Source organism: Vanellus vanellus, assembly GCF_965231255.1.
Source record: "Vanellus vanellus genome assembly, chromosome: 2".
Classification (NCBI taxonomy): Eukaryota; Metazoa; Chordata; class Aves; order Charadriiformes; family Charadriidae; genus Vanellus; species Vanellus vanellus.
In genome coordinates, this window is record NC_138906.1 from 134,395,180 (window position 1) to 134,412,096 (window position 16,917).

The window sequence follows — 16,917 nt, forward strand, 5'->3', positions numbered from 1 at the left end:
CTTAGCTTTTAAATTTCTGTAACTCATAGAGTCTCTTGTTCTTAAAATTGCTTTGTACAAGGATGGAAGATGTAGGGAAATAAATCTAGTTGTCTGACTATGGATTAAGACCTGGAATGTGCAAACAAAGGAATTTTTTATGTCTTTGACCACTTGAAAAGCCAAATTCCCTCAGATGGCAACCACTGGGCAGCTGAACACTTTATCTACCTTTATCTTTTTTTTTACTTCTATGTAATATATTTCTATTCTTTCATATATGCCAAATAGAGGGGTAAAATGTTTATAGTCACGCTTTATTTGAAAAAATAGAAGATATAATATCTTATTATATAATTGTGTTTTATATATTAATATATATAAAATTTATGTTATATAATTGCAAACATAATATTGTGTAAATTTAGAGAATATATTTGAGAAGGATTTCACATAAACAAGTGACTGGGATATCAGAAAAGTTACTTTGCTTGTATCTATTTTTAAGTAAAGCCCTTTGAATTCTGAAGCAGAGAGACTGTCTTTTAAAGCAATTTCCCTCCCACCCCAAAATGAAATTAATTGGTTTCTCACTCCGTTGCTGCCCTGACCAAACACATGGGCCAGATAAAAAGGAAGGATGAAAACTGTACTGGTTCAGACTGGCAATTCAATGCAGTGTATTAAAACAGGACATTGTACACTGGGATTCAGTATGTTTTGGTGATATATGCAGACGCTATTCATTTCTAGCCCCAGCATTTTAAGTATTTATTTTGCAAATATGTTGCTTTGATTAGGGAAAAGCTGTTTAAAATTATTTGGCAGTTTTCACTATATTCTTTCTCTTTTTTTTTTCTCTCTCCTGAATGATGGGGTAATGAAATTTAGTATCAGACAGTATTTTAAAACTCTGAAATAAGTGTTCTTGAATAAGTGTCACAAATAAAGCAAGTTGGGGTTGTGCTGTGGTGCAAAACTGTTACTGGCACGAATTCAGACAGAACTACATTACATCAAGCCATGAAGCGTGGCTTGCATGAGTTGCATGGTTTAGTCTAACTGAGCAAAAACCATAGCTCTTTTTACCTTAGGTTTTATAAAATGAAAAAATATGAGCATCGGAGTGTTCAGAACTAGCCCCTTACAAAAATTACAGTCTACTCCCTTTCTTTGCTTGAATTCTTCCAGACTTCATGAAATAACAACCAAATGATTGTTTAGGCAATTTACTTCAACCTCCAGCTAAATTTCACATGCTCACATGTTGGTTGTACCATTTTTTCCACACAGCCTAAAGGCATCGTCTTGAAAGATATTTTTCATCATAACAAATTCAGTCTCCTCAGAAAAATGCCTTCGCATTAAGTGGCCTTTGACATATATAGTGAACTGCTGGACATAAAGGATTGCTCTAGGTAGAAGTGAATGTGAAAAAAATGTTACTGTTAAACTTAAAAGGGTCATACAAGTACGTTATGACTCCAGTATGGTTTGATTTGAACGCCTTTGTCTACATGTGCTCATGCAGGTCCATAGGCCTGGCACACCAGCTATTTGAAGTTGCTGATAGGCAGTTTCACCAAGTGTCACCCTTTGACTCTAAGGAGAAGCTCGTTAATACATTCCTTACTCCCATTGCCCCAGCAAGCCAGAGGAAAGCTGGATCTCACACCTCTACTATGGCCCTTGGACGTCCACATCTCGGACAGCAGGTACACAATCTTCTCCACCATCACAGTGAGATCCCTTCGTGCTACCATGTTTTGGAGGTGTTACAGCTTGGCAATATCACTGCTTCTGACCTGCAAGGCATAGAAAGCTATACGTAGGTTATACCTGCCAGGCATAAATAGGAAAGGTGTAGTGTAACTGAACTTAAATTGCATACCTACAATATGTCAGTAAAGGCCATTTTTGAGGTCCAGCAGCAGTAGTACTGTGGAGTAAAATATGGCAAATGCCCAAGGAGCAAAGGGGGCAGCCTCTTCTAGCTTAAAGAATGAGACACCAAGGGGAAAAGAATGCTGTATTATTTAACTAAAGACATCTAAATTATATGCTTAAATTAGGAAGGAAACTAGGCTCCTCCTATACAGTAAGTCATGAAAAGTAGGTCTGTCTGGAGGGCAAATCAGTGGGCTTCAGTTTCTCTGCAGATGATCTTAGCTCTGATCTAAATTATATACCTCAAATTAGAAGGTGAGCATACTCCCTATAGTTTTGAAAATTAATATATTGCTTGATGTCACTTTACTGAAAACTGGCAAACCACATTGTAAAATTACAATTTGCTGTTTAAAGGGGCAGGTTTTTTTCACAGAAGCATAAAAATTTCAGTGACAAGATTTTTTTTTAATTATTACTGTCTTGAATGGGAAATACACTATTTGAAGCACAAAGGGCTTCTGAAATATTCTGTAATCATTTCTTGTTATTGTTCATGACTTTGGTTATGCGCAGGAACAGGTTTATATTCCAAGAACCTACTGGTCGAAGGCACTTTCAGCAGCTACAGTTTTAGGATGCTCTGCTCTTGAGGAACTCAGCTGAGATTCCACAGCTAACATCTTGAATATCATACTGAAAACTTTCTCGGCCTTTTCTTGCTTTCTTGGATTAAAACCGAAAAGAATAAAGATTCAAATGAGCATTTAATCCCACAGCAGGACTTATTACAGTGGCAGAATGATTGCTTGAGGCAAACTTAAATACCAACATATGTAAACAATAGCTGCTGTGTTTAGCTAACATGTAGCCCCGAATTATACTAATTTATTCCGGAATAAAATGTACTTTTACCCTGGGGTCCACTGTAATTTGTAACATAGAACAGAGATGGAGAGACTGGAACTTGAAGGAACTGTGTGTCAGAGACACAGGACTCTGCGGTGATACATTGATTTGGAAGTAATATATGCTTCCCTTTCTCAGGACTAAGACCGGTTTCCTTTTTCTATCTTCAAGAGCCCATGTATGAAAACTGGAAAGAAAACAATGATTCCACATTTTCTTAGTTATCAGCAGACCAAAGCTAACAAGATCTTACAAGGCAGATCTTACAAGAGAGAAGAATGATTTGTACATCCTGATTCACTTTCCAATCAGAGCAACCCAGCCTTTCACCTTGGAGTCTTTCATAGATGACATGAAGTGGCCTTGCCTAAAGGGCGTCACTACCAGCTCTGCAAGGGTTGTTGCAATCGAAGACAGTCAAGATCTTTAGTCCAAACATATTGTCTGTAGATAAAATCTGTAACTCTGCCTGGACAGTTTTCCCCTTTTTGGAAGACTTGTTTTCAACAAGGAAAAAGCTAGCCTCCAAGGCAAGATGAAAGGAGGTTGTTAATGAACCTGTCACAGTCTTTCCACTTCATGCTTGGAGAATGAGTGTCAGAAGATCATAAGGAAAAGCAAAACAAATCAGAGAGCCAGTCATCATCTCTCATCTGTATTTTATCTGTGCTCCCACAGTGCAAGGACCATTATTTGCACCATGCAGGCAATCTGTAGAAGTGGTTTACAGGGTTTCTTTTGTCCAGGAAATTGCTCTCCAGCAACAGGGTAGGGATTGACTTCAAGTGATGCACTATCAGGGCAAGATGAATGATAAAGTAGGCCCTCAAAGATGCTTGTTTATTTAAATCTTGAAGAACTAAAGGCTAAGAATGTAGAAGTGCTTTTTCTCAGGAGCTGAACAGATTTTTTTCTGATGCATTAATATCACTCTTTTTTTCACATCAGTAAAAGTTTTCATGCTGGATCACTACCCCTAACATAAACTAGAAGAGCAGAAAGAGATAAAATCTGAATGTGCTAAATTCTTAGAATGAGTCCTATCCCACTGATGTCAAAAGGATTTTTTGACAGCAAATTTTCATCCAAGTCAGTATTTCATTACTACATTTTCCAGTCAAAATAGATTTTAGCTTATCAGCTCAGAGTTAAACTGAAAAGGTGAAGAAGAAAGGAGACATCTCCAATTTCTTGGATGGTTACTTAACAGGAAAGAACACAGAGGCACAGTAATTCTAGGTATCCTTGTAGTGCCATTTCCACTCTTCCTACAGGCTGGTACTGATATCATACCAGTAGATTTTGCTCGCTGCGGTCACTATATCTCTGTTGAATCAGTCTCTGAATACAGCAGGAAGAAAACTTCTAGATTTTTTCTTGATCTACATAGATCTTCCATCTTAAGAAGTGGTATGTCCCCTCCTCTACATGCAGACTGTATCCCATGCACTGTATTTGGAGAGGTAAGACTGAAAACAGTACCTACGATGAGCAGATGTGAGACAGGATAAGTTAAAATAGGAAAAAGTTACACTTTCATTCCTGTGCAAGGATAAGCAGCTGTTAGACAGGACAAGTAACACGGGACAAGTTTTATTTCTTTCATTCCTGTGCTTAAGGCAATGATGGGAAGAAATATGAACTGTCTTGTGCATCTGCTATGCTGGCCATTGCTATAAAGTTGCCAGCTTCAGGTCTGCAGGAACGGATGAGGCTTCATTACTATTGCCTGGGCACGCAGCTGAAACCAGGTGCACTGTACAGTGCAAGACTGCGTTTGACTCCTACCCATCCTGCCTCACTCATGTTCCCTGCATTACTTCTGCTGTCACCACAGCTGCACTGGCCCCAACCCTTTTTAGAGCTGACTTTAAGAGATTATTCCTTGCTGGATATTGTGATCATCTGAAATTAATTCAGCCTCACTTTTCATAGAATCATAGAATCACTATGGTTGGAAGAGATCTTCAAGATCATCAAGTCCAACCGTTAACCTAGCACTGCCAATTTACTACTAAACCATGTCCCTCAGCACTACATCTTACGTCTTTTAAATACCTCCAGAGATGGTGACTCAATCACTTCCCTGGGCAGCCTGTTCCAATGTTTTTCCTCCTTCTATAGCTTATTTGGGTATAAAATTAGTATTTAGCAATGAATATGTAACACTGTGTTTATGCCATTAAAAAGTTCGGAAAGGTATGCAAAGGGGTTGATTCAAGCAGCCTTTTCTTTTACTGGAACCACAGCAAAATCTGTCTTATCTAAGGCCAAAAAAAGAGAGGAGAACTAGAAGGGCCATTCAATCCATGAAAACATCAGCACAGAATGTTGTGCTACGACTAGCTTTTGATAATTGGACATTTGATTATTTCTAATTATTGAAAGATAGTCATAATAACAAAATATTCACATTTCTCTTGTTTTTTTTCTTTCTCCTAGAAGTTCTGAATGGCCTTTGGAGCCTAAGACATACCTGAAAACCATCTGGCAAGTATGGCACTGAGAAATAAAAACATCAGTATTACACAGCCCAGGAAACGAGCCCACTGCCCATCTCTCCTTCCAACCGCAAGATGTAGCTACCTCTTTCCATACTGACTCTTTCACTGTCAATGGGCTGCATCAGAAAAAGTGTGGCCAGTGGGTCAAGGGAGGTGAATTCTTCCTCTCTGCACTGCTCTGTTGAGACCCCACCTGGAGTACTGCATCCAGCTCTGGAGACCCCAACATAGGAAAGACATGGACCTGTTGGAGTGGGTCCAGAGGGGGGGCCACAAAGATGATCAGAGGGCTGGAGCGCCTCTCCTGTGAGGACAGGCTGAGAGAATTGAGGTTGTTCAGCCTGGAGAAGAGAAGGTTCTGGGAAGACCTTATTGCGGCTTTCCAGTACCTAAAGGGAGCCTATGGGGAGAGCTGCGGAGTGACTTTTTAGAAAGGCATGTAGTGATAAGACGAGGGGGAATGGCTTCAAATTGGAAGAGGGCAGGTTTAGATTAGATATTAGGGAAAAAAAATTAACTTTGAGGGTGGTGAGGCACTGGAACAGGCTGCCCAGAGAAGTTGTGGATGCCCCATTCCTGGAAGTGTTCAAGGCCAGGCTGAACGTGGTCTTGGGCAACCTGGTATAGTGGGAGGTGTCCCTGCCCATGGCAGGAGGGCTGGAACTTGATGATCTTCAAGGTCCCTCCTAACCTAAACCATTTTATGATTCTATGATTACAAGCTATCATTACTTACCAAATACAACTGGCCATGTAAATACAAGGATGCCTCGGGGGAGCCTGTTCTGAAAAAATACACTGCAGGCAGGTAACAGACCTCAGGGTCAGCCCAGTGCCATGTCCCCAGGGTCCTTCACCTCAAGAAGATGTCTCCAGCCCTTCTGGGGGAGACACAAGACCTGCTCATGCCCAGGAGCACCCTACGGCTATAAACCGACCAGGGAGAAGCTCTGGTGGAGGGACGGGACACAGGGTTTGTACCCACCATGGCAGCTCCTGGCACGGCGCTGGACAGGCCTGCAGGCACAGGCTGGACCCCGTGGCCTGGGAGGCTCCTTCCCCTCACACCTTCTTTTAATACTTTTATTGTTTTTCTGGGTAAGGTCATAACCTGACACGTCAGTGAGGTGCTGCCCGCTGGCATGGGGTTTGTGCCACGCTACATGAAGCAATGCCAACATGCCTCCTTCACGCTTCCTTCCTGCCTGTGTATTTTTTCACCCCATCTGTGGGGAAATCGGCAGGTTTTGGGCGTACCAGGAGAGCAAATTCAGGCAGTTTCGGGGGAACCATAGAGCCTGTGGGCAGGCCTATGCTTTCCCGCCTGTCTGGCGGTCCGCTCAGTGGGAAGCTCCTCGCGCTGTCCCTCAAGGCCTCGCCGCCCCCGGGCTGAATTTAGACGAGTCGCTGACAGAAGGAGTCACCGTCGCTACCGAGGGGATGCACACACCTGCCCTTTAACGCCGCTACCAGCCGCGCACCTCAGCCCGGCGGCCACCGGGTGGCGCCCGCGCCCCGCCCGCGGGGCGGCCGCCGTGAGGCGTGAAGCTGGGCTGCCCTGGGCGGCCGTTACCCACCTCCGCCCCGTCGAAGAAATCCGCCTCTTCCTCCGCTGCTCCGCCGCTTTCCTGGTAGCGGTTGGAGTTCACGCAGGAGGAAGGAAGGGGGCAGCAAGGGGCCGGAGAGGCGGTGCTGTCAGGCCTTGGGAGGCGGCGGGGCGCGGTGGCCGCCGCAGGGCCCGGGGCGGGAGCGGGCGGCCGCAGCGGGAAGGCGCTGCCCGGCCCGGCGGGGCCGTGGGGAGGTGAGAGGGGCTCACAGGGGCCTCTCAGAAAAACCTTAAAAGGAGACAGGTGCTGACGAGTGCCTTGAAAAGGGGCGGCCGCTCCGTGCAGAGGGTTCCTGGTATGTTACGCTGGTACTTTTTTTATTAAATAAAGCATGCCTAGAAGGGAGTGTACAAGCACACGTAATGAAGGAGTCTTCCCAGGCGTATTTAAACATTTTGGCCTGGGGAGGTGGGCACGTTCATCTTGTCCTGAGGTGCTTCCAGAGCTTTCCTCTACCTGTAAGAGGCCAGACTGCTCCTGGCCCTTTTGGAGGCATCTGCAGCCTCTTTACTGAAGCTGTTTTTTCTTCCACCTGAATTGCTTCCTCTTGCTCATCTCTCCCAGCCAGCAGCCAGTTCTGCACCAGAGCAGGAGGCACCTTGGAGGAGGCGGTGTGATGGCAGAACGAGCCCAGACCTGCGCCTTGGTGGTGGAGAGAGAAGGTGTGTGGCAGTCAGAGGTGCTGGAGGCAACCCGGGGCTCTGACCCTGTCCCCCAAGCCCATGTGATCATTCAGGGTCAGAGGCATAGCGGAGGATCATCTGCGGGATTGCAAAAGTTCGGGTGCTGTGTCTTTTTGGGTGTTTGGGTATACAAAGCAGATGCTTTCAGGAAACCTCTAACTCATAACTTTATTCTTTTTTAAATGTTGAAGAAAAAAAAAAATTCTTGGCTTTACAACAATGACGGTGTAAAGGCATATCTGAGAAGTGAAAAAATAGTTTTTATTTTATATTTATTACTTTGATGCCTCGTGTACAATGGCATTTTAGTGTTAAACTGCACACACCAACTTTCACCCCACTGCTACTGTCTTGCATGCTAAAACCTATATTACAGAGGGGCTGGACATAAAATCTTAAATCACTTACCTATTCAGCTTCATCAGCAGGATCTACAGATTAATGCAGGATATTAATTCATTTTGCTGCTGATGTTAGTTAACATCCTAATCAGATGTAAGGCTTCTTTGTGCTAGATAAGTAAAATGAAGGGAAGCATGATCTCTGCCTAGACTAATCTAAACCAAATATAAAACACAGGAGGTTCTGTGAACTAGAGACTTCAGTTGATACATAGAGGTTATGTCTAAACTACTAAATAGCATGAAGGGCTGCTCTATCATACCAAGACTGTCCTCTGGCTTTGAGGCCAACTGTCCTGGGCTAGCTCGTGTCCATACTGCTCATGCCTATGCATCTCAGTCTCCAGAATAAGATGACTTCATGTAAACTGTGTATTGTGAAAGATCCCTATCCATTGCTGACTCACAAACTGTGTCTTGGCATTGTTTGGGAAAATGGCACATGGCCCATACCAAAACCACAAACCATGCAGGGACCTCTCCAACAATGTAACAGCATAAACACTGAGGCTGAAGTGCCCAGGAATGCTCCCTGACACTATTTTTTTTAACTTGTGCCATTGCCACAGGGCAGGTTTAGTGTAGGCTAAGGTACAAATCATAAAGTGAATGTGTGAATACTGTGTTTCAACTCAGAGTGAGTCTAGCTGCAGTCCCTTTGCACAGAGTGAGAGCGGAGACTCAAGTGTCAGTCAAGTCTTTGGCATCTGTTCCAAAACTTGAAGTGGTGGTCAAAAGTGATGATAATTTTGGCAATGCCACTGGTGTTAATTTATGGTAACTACTTCTCTCCAGCAAACTAAGGGTATCCCCAGATGATACAGCATGTACAGTTTATGGAGGAAACTGGTGTGTTTTTACTTTCAGTGAGGGAGGGCAAAAAGCGTGAGTTTATCTGCACAGCTGTTCCATCCACATCAGGGCTATATCTAGCCTAGAGGGGGGAAATTTTTTTTCTGATTTGTGAAGCCTGATGAACAAGCGTTTTTATGACATAATTTGCATCACAAGTTCAGGGGGCATTATATACAGTGGAAAAGAAATTGTTCCTTGAGATAAAGGAACTGTTCTGGGCTGTATCATAGGATGAGCAAACACCTGAAATCAGGTTATGATGAGAAGTAGATTGGTAGCAGGTCCTGCAGTTAAGAGTGTTTTATTATGATCAATGGCTTGAGAAATAATTTTCAAAGCATATGTATGACACACAGTTATGCCTTAGCTGATGTATGACACCTCAGGCCTGTCTTTCAAGAGAGTTTTCTGTTCATGCTTCATGAACAGCACTGTCATGCCATTAAACATTAAACGTAAACTGGATATCTTTACAGACAACTAAATTGTATACATATATCTCCATGTATTAGCTGATGCTGTCATTTTTTGTGCACGGGGACAAATTTACTCTTGAAGGGTTATTCCATAGTATGGCCTACCTGTACATTTTTGTCTGTTAGCTTCTGTCTCCAGTTACTCTTATGCAAAGAACTTCACCAATATGGCAGTTTAGTTTTAATCCAGGGGCTCTACAGAAAATTGTTCCATTTTCTCTTTGTTTTCTTTCCCTGTTTTTCCCATGTCAAAATGTCATCTACTCAGTCCTTCCCCAAATACCACAAGTTTTGCTGTTTCCTATGAATTACGGTAATAATTGGGCACAACCCAAGTGGATGTGGTGTGTGTTCTTCCTGTGTGAAACCTAACTGTGATTCTGGGATTGGATAGCCTCAGAGATCTTCCTGCATACAGAGGGATGGCTCTGTTTAACCTCCACAGTTCACAGAGCTATCCTAACAGGCCTTTCAAATCTCCAGCGTACCCATATGTAGCATGAGAATGTCACACCCAGGAATATAATATGCTTCCTAGGACTTCAAAACACCTTCCTAGTAAACAGCAATGTATCTCATATTTTGTCTCCTTTGAAGGTTATTGATGTCCCTCTGGGACCCAGAAGAGGATGAAAAGTGGTTTCCAGAATGGACACAACGAGTCTGATCTGAAAGATTAGAGCAAGTGATACAGGGCTGCTTGGAGTGGGGACCACAGATTTCTGCCAGGAGCAGATGACGTTAGTACATGTGTTCGGTATCTCCCCAAAAGGGATGCAGACAGGTCCAGACCATATGTCTGCCAGAGTGCAGGTAAAAAGATTTGGCGTTAATTATCTTTCCAAGATCTCCCTTCTACATAGTGGGAAACATTTCATGCATGTATGTAATTTTGAGGGCAGGATGAGACACTTCTACAGGAGAAATGAGTGACATTTGGTTTGTTTTGGTTTTCCCCATAGCGACCACAGACTGTATCTCTTCTGGCAGTTTATCTGCTTTCTTGAGGCTTCCCAGAACATTGACCTGCTGCACTCCTCTTTAGCCATCTTCACAGGGCAAGAGGGACTTCCCTGAAGAAATGAATCACAGGACAGTTGGAATCTTTCAGCTTCTAGTTGCAAAAGACTTCTGATTCCCTTTGGTCCCCTTTTCCTCTAGATGACATTACAGGAGTGATTCTTCAGCCCTACATCAGCCACAAGTTTTTCTCGGTTTTGCCTGTCTTGTTAGATAGATCCTATATGAATCTTTTCAGCCATCTTAACTTTTCTAGGAATTTTAACTCTAGTGAGATTCTCATGTGGTGCATTCCAAATATGGCACTTTTAAATTTATTTTTTACTAATTTGCATTTAAAATTTTTTCAGAGCCAAGGAAGAGACTGAGACCAGTTTCTTCTTGGTACCGGAATCCTAACCAGCCTGCACTGTGGCAACACAAGTCTCTGCATGAGGTAGCAACTAATCCCAATGCACTCTTGTCAGAATACATTAAAAATACCAATTTGGGTATTTAGGGTTTGGAAGGCAGCTCAGCATCCATCGGCTGTGCACTGCAGAAAGTATCTGTGTACACATCTTTCAGCTGGAGTGGAGCATGATAAACACTGACCAGTGGTAGAACCTAATTCTTAGGTATAATTGCCATTAGCCTCGGTGAGAATCTGTGCTGCCATATCAAGTGCAAATTTGCTATTGCACAGAATTAGCTGCTTGTGGAGAAGTGACTATTCTTCGGTAGAACAGACAGCTTTCTGTGTTGTTTCATTCAAATAATGTAATTATTATTTGCTTATAATATAAGGTTACTATAAGCTTGTATTTGTGGGTAGCTCTAAATCCCACTTTCTTCTTTTTATCTTACTTGGCTCATGTAAAGTTCAGTCATTTAAACTTGGCTTAATCCCTCCCAACATTAGATAGTTAAGATATTTAACTGAATCACACAGCTGGTCACCTTAGGGTCCTTCTAGAGTCAATGAAAAGAGACAGAGTAACTTTCAGATAGTTATTGAGATCTTAAAATTAATTTCTTCAACTCCCTCTTTCACCTGGGAAACCCCTATGGCAACTGTACTTAGATAGTTGCCTTTACTTAGCTGAGAAACTTCAATTTTTATTCAGAATCCATAGCATATCTGAGAGTTCTTTAAATGGTGCGTATATAAAGTCACTAAATGGGAAAGGTATGGCTTAAGAATTTCTTATATGTGAACTATGTTTCTTTTGCTCAGATCTGAATTGTTAACATTTTCAATATGAGAGATGTATTTTCCTTGTGTAAGCAAACACATATATATTGAAAGGGAATGGTTTCATGATGGAGACATGAGCTTTCTGGCTAATGATCTGCTCTATCAGAGTCCCATATAAAATAGAAACAAAGCAAAGTTCTACACAACATTTATGTAAGTCTAAAGTCATAAAAACATTTTTGGGAGACAACTGTTCCTCTTTATATATGGACTGCCTGCCAGGAAAGTCAATGCAGGTATTCTGCCTTTAAGATTTCTCATGAAGCAGGTCTCAGCTGAATATGGGTTGCAGATGATTTGGCATTTTATTTGTAAAACAGCTTTAGGACGATTTGTATACCTTTATGGGATCAAGATGGGTTCACCTTGTACCTTGTGCCAAGGAACAAAGATGTCATTAATGTAACAAAAGAATCATCAAGCGTATACTTGCCAAGTGTAATAAAAATGTACGTGTTTCTTACCTTCCGTGCTTGTGGACTGTAGAAATGTAGGTAGTTTTTCATTTTAAGTCTCCCCTTCACCCAGCTCTGTAACTCATACCCAGTCAAACAAAACACTAAGACTTTAAAAATGAAATCAATCATCATTGATTTCAGGTTGGCAAAAACTTAATAAAAAACAAAAAAAGGACCAAAACACATTATCTTCCTATGGAATCTGTTCATGCTTAAAAATAACATTTTAGAATGTTTTGGTCACCTCATTCATATAAAGCACTGGTCTGAATTTCATCTGTTCGTGAGTTTAAAGAAAAAAGGATTCAGAATTGTGCACATGAATTTTTGGTGTGTCTTTATAAGGGAGGATTGCCAGAACACATGACCTACCTGGCACTTCCCTGGCAAAACAGCAGCCTTCATCTCAGGACAAACTCACATGGAGCCTGTTCACTTACCTGAACTTTTTCCTAATCACATAATGCCTCTCACTGAGAGATGAGAGGAAAGATTAATTTACTATTTAAAAATAATATTTGTCAACCCAAGTATTAAAATTAATGATTTAAAGTATCAGATCCTTGTTAGAGAAATCCAAACATACCTAGTTGCTGTATTAAGATAAAGAAATATACACTACTAATACGTGTACCTTTGTATAGAGGTATTTAAAACAAAGAATTGAGTCTTATACAGCATTCACTATCTAAAACCTATCATTTTCTCTCCCAATTTCCACCTAAAATGTCACCTGTGGCCATTGTATACATCTGTTCTAAAACCAGTGATAGTCTATTGGGGCACCATCATCATATGGATGTGTCTGTTACAGTAACAAATACAGTAATTGCATTCATTATTTTCTGAAAAAAAATAATTATTTATTATGTGGCCACAAGGGAGAAAAAAGTATTTGAGAGCATGTAGTATGGTGCATGGATGGAAGCAATACTATGTTTTTCTTCGTGTCACGCTCCTCACTCCAATCTTGACCTACTTTATTTACTTAATATAACCACTTCATATTTGGGAATTTACCCTGAACATTTTTTTCCATCATTTCACATGAACCTTTCTATACTGTTTTAAAGTTCACCATGCTTTCCTTGTTTTTCCGATCTCCTAGAGTCGTTAACCAATTACAGCTGGGATCAAGGCCAAAACCAGCTAAGTATCACAGCTGAGATTATCTCAAGTGGCACCTTAGTTAAATTGCTGAATAATCTTTTCTCTAGGGTTCAGATAAACATTGGTTGAGTTTTCTTATACCTTCTGCCTTCCTAAAGGTCCTTCTTTTTTGTTTATATTGTTTGTATTCTGTTTCTATTTCGTTTATATTATTTTCTTTTTATAAAGCTTCCTAGAGAAGGTCAGTTGAAGTCCCACCTTAGTTACACAACTACAAATTAGGCTTGCTCCCTTGCTTCAGAGCCTTTCTCTGGATAAAACTGGAAGATAAATTAGATTATGGTCTCTGTACAGTTTGCTTTAAATCACTGAACTCAACAATTTCAGCAGATCCTGGACTGAGCCCTCATTTTATTTTGCAGTGACTCTTGGACTATTTTACACTTCGCAAGAAAAAAAGCAATTTTCTGCAGTTCATTGACTTCGAAGACACTACCAATAGTCAGTCTTGGGCTTCTATGCAGTATTTCAAAGCAGAAATCCACGACATAGGATAGACTTCTGTTAAGCAAATGTTTCTTCCTCCTGGCTGCTTAAATGAAGAAGAGGAGGCTTTTTCTTCTCTAAAGCCATTCAGTTTTCTCCCTTACTGTGAGTTAAGCTGTGAGTTAAGCTCTGAGAAAATATTTTGAGAAAAAAAAAAATCTTATCTCAGAAGTTTTAATCTTAAAACAGAAAAAGTCTGCTCCCAACTAGGAAAGCTCAGCTGATTTTCCCACTGCACAAATACAAATAAAAGCAAAACACACTACAGATGGGAATGTAAAATGACAAAGAACAGCAAAATGAGGTATTACACTACCTTTCATGCTATGAAGCCGAACAAATTACTGACATTCATTTCTTAATCTATATTTATTTATTTTCCTGATTCACAGTAAAGATTATGACAGTAAGTTGTTAAAATGTGGCTTTCCCTGCCGATTGATATAGTACGGTATCTCACATGAATTGTTTGGGGGGGAAGTGTTCTTATTTGTCTCTGTTGCTAGAGATGTACCTGCTCTCAAGAGACGAGGAAGATAATTTTGTTTACAAAAGTGGGTTTCAAGAACATGCATTACAAAGATGTTCCTATATTGGTGCAGCCACACACTATCACAGTACCAGTAAGTCATAGTAACCAAGCTTTTAATGTCATTTATAAAAAAATAGAGTTATTTACATTTGCAACATATTTGATGGCATCCTCATTTATTACAGTATTTGAATCAGCGAAGAAATGTCACTAGAACTCATTTGAGGGTAAACTTTTCAAAGATAAGCATGACAGTACAGGAAAAATGTTTAAAACATCATGAATTCTTGTCATTTTGCAGGATCATACAAACTCATTCTTTACAACACATGCACCCTGGCCTTACGGTAAGCAGAATGCCCTTCCAGATTAAGGCACAGAAGAAACTCTGCCATGTTTCTAGGGACAGTCCCACATTCTTACATGTGGCACTTCAAGACATAACCAAAGGAATTAGTTTAATTCTAATGGACAGTAGCCTAAATGCAGAATGTAGCCGCTTTTTAAGAAAACTCTGGTTAAAAAGACAAAAAAAAAAAAAGTATGACTACACTTATTGCATAGTTGCAGCAAACCAGATCCATGAATACAAAAGCCATCAAAATATATTATAAATCTATCTGAGTTTCAAAGCTACTCTAAAATACTGCTTTCCTTTAGAATACAAATAACACTGTTTGGGGTTAGTTTGTAGAGTTGTATTTTGGTCCATGCTGTTAATTCTATATCATTATATTCCTCTTCCATTAGTTTAAAAGCCTCAGAACAACTGGTCCTCAGGCAGTGGTAAAAATGATGAAGCCAAAGAAGGGCCTTTCCAAATCTCAGACTTCAGCTGCTGCAGTCAGTTCATAAAAACTCTTATTTCCACCGTCTCCCTTCTTTACTGCTTTAAATAAACTTCCCTCAGAACTCTAAGAATGACAGGGGACACAGATTTAACACTGTTAGAGATAGGGGTTTGTCCCCATCTTCTAGTCTTGAGCTGATAAATCACAGCTCTTAAAAATATCCAGCCCATAAAAAAAAAAAAAAAAAAAGATCAACAACAAGAAAAAAAAAACAACAAATTTACTTTGACTATGCGGTAGTTCCACATAATCTGCTGGCAGTAGAAACTTCTTTGGTGTCAGAATCAGGTCTTCCTGAAACCACAAATGGCCAAGTCTGTAAGCAAAAAAAAAATGTATTTCATATTAAAAAGAAAGTTTATCTTAGTATGAAACTGGAGCTTTATTACTGATAGATGTCTAACTCTGGTTCCGTTGCAAACACATCATAATGTTTTAGTCCCTGCGGGATGCACAGAGTGGGAGCTGAGTTCCTCTAACAAATATTTTCATTACATTTTTCATTATAATTAAACGGTCAGTAACAAATTGTTCTCATTAAAAAAAAAATGCAACATTTCTCTTGCTTTGCAACTGTTTTGCATCATTTTATAAATAAAAAGCATATAAACTATTCAAAAGCACTCACTCTGCACTACACAAGCAACCTTTTTACCCCTGTGGCACGCATCAGGCGTTTAGTTTTGTACCGATGAATTAATGACGGCTTGCTTGTGCTTCAACCCAGCCCGCAGAGCTAATTACTCATTTTTTCGGACATTAAGCTTGCCTAATGCCCGAGGAATTCAGGGTCCCCTACTCTGGCTCCCCAAAAGAGGCACACCCGCCATCACCGTAGGCCAAACCCTGCTGCCGGGTCGCCCCCGGGGCGAGGATTACTGAGGATTTACGAAGCGCTCCGACGGCGGGCACGGCTTGTGCGCTGCCAGCCCTGCCCGGGGGGAAGCGGGCCGGCGGGGCCACCCCGGACGGTGGTGTCCCGGGGTTTTCCCCCGTCACCCCCGCGGCTGCCCCTCGCCGCTCATCCCCAAGGCACCGGAACCGCTTCTCCTCCGCTCCCCTCCGCTCTCCCCCACCCCCCGTTACCGTACCAGATTGACGGGGTGGACGTAGCCGTTCTCGTAGCGGTCCTCCTGCAGCAGCTGCCGGAGGTGGGCGATGTAGCTGGACGCCAGGCGCAGCGTGTCTAGCTTGGAGAGCTTGGTGTCGGGCGGCACCCAGGGCAGGCTCGTCTTCAGCCGGGAGAACGCCTTGCTCAGCACCCGCATCCGCGCCCGCTCCCGCGCGTTGGCCGCGTTGCGCTGGGACTGCTTCCCTTCGGGCGGCGGCCCCCGCGGCCCCGACGCCGCCTTCTTGCCCCCGGCGCCGCCGCCCCGCGCCCGCTTCCTCTTGCAGCCGCTGCCCGCCGGCCCCGCCGCGCAGCTGCCCTCGCCGTCCTCCTCCTCCTCCTCCTCTTCCTCCTCTTCCTCCTCCTCCTCCGCCGCCGAGGAGTTGTCCCCCGAGGGGTAGAGCTCGCCGCGGGGCTGGCGCTTGGCCGGCGGCGGCGGGTAGTCCAGCTGCAGCGCCCGCAGGTCCATCTCCGGCAGCTCCTCCGCCTCGCTCCCGGAGCCGGCGGACATCGCCCCGGGAGGGAGGCAGGGAGGCGGGCAGCGGGGCAGGCGGGAGGGGGCGGACGGCCGAGGCGAGTCGGCCCAGCGCGGGGCGGCCCCGCCGCGGAGACTCCGTGCCGGCTCGGGGGCGCGGGGGCGGGGGGCGGAGGCGGGGGGGGTCGCGGAGGGGGGATGCGCCCCTTGACAGCGCTATATATCGGGTGTCCGCCGAGCCAACCACCCGTCGGGCGGAGGGGAGAGGCGGGGGGGGGG

General features: G+C 42.9%; 1 protein-coding gene across 1 annotated transcript; it reads right to left on the bottom strand.

Annotated features, from left to right (window-relative positions):
- Window positions 1–15,235: 15,235 nt before the first annotated feature.
- MSC (musculin) lies at window positions 15,236–16,674 on the bottom strand (the record flags this gene model as incomplete). The annotated part of the gene is made up of 2 exons (XM_082480070.1): window positions 15,236–15,371; window positions 16,147–16,674. The coding sequence occupies 2 exons, from the start codon at window positions 16,672–16,674 to the stop codon at window positions 15,285–15,287; spliced, it is 615 nt and encodes a 204-aa protein (XP_082336196.1). The 3' UTR covers window positions 15,236–15,284.
- Window positions 16,675–16,917: the final 243 nt, after the last annotated feature.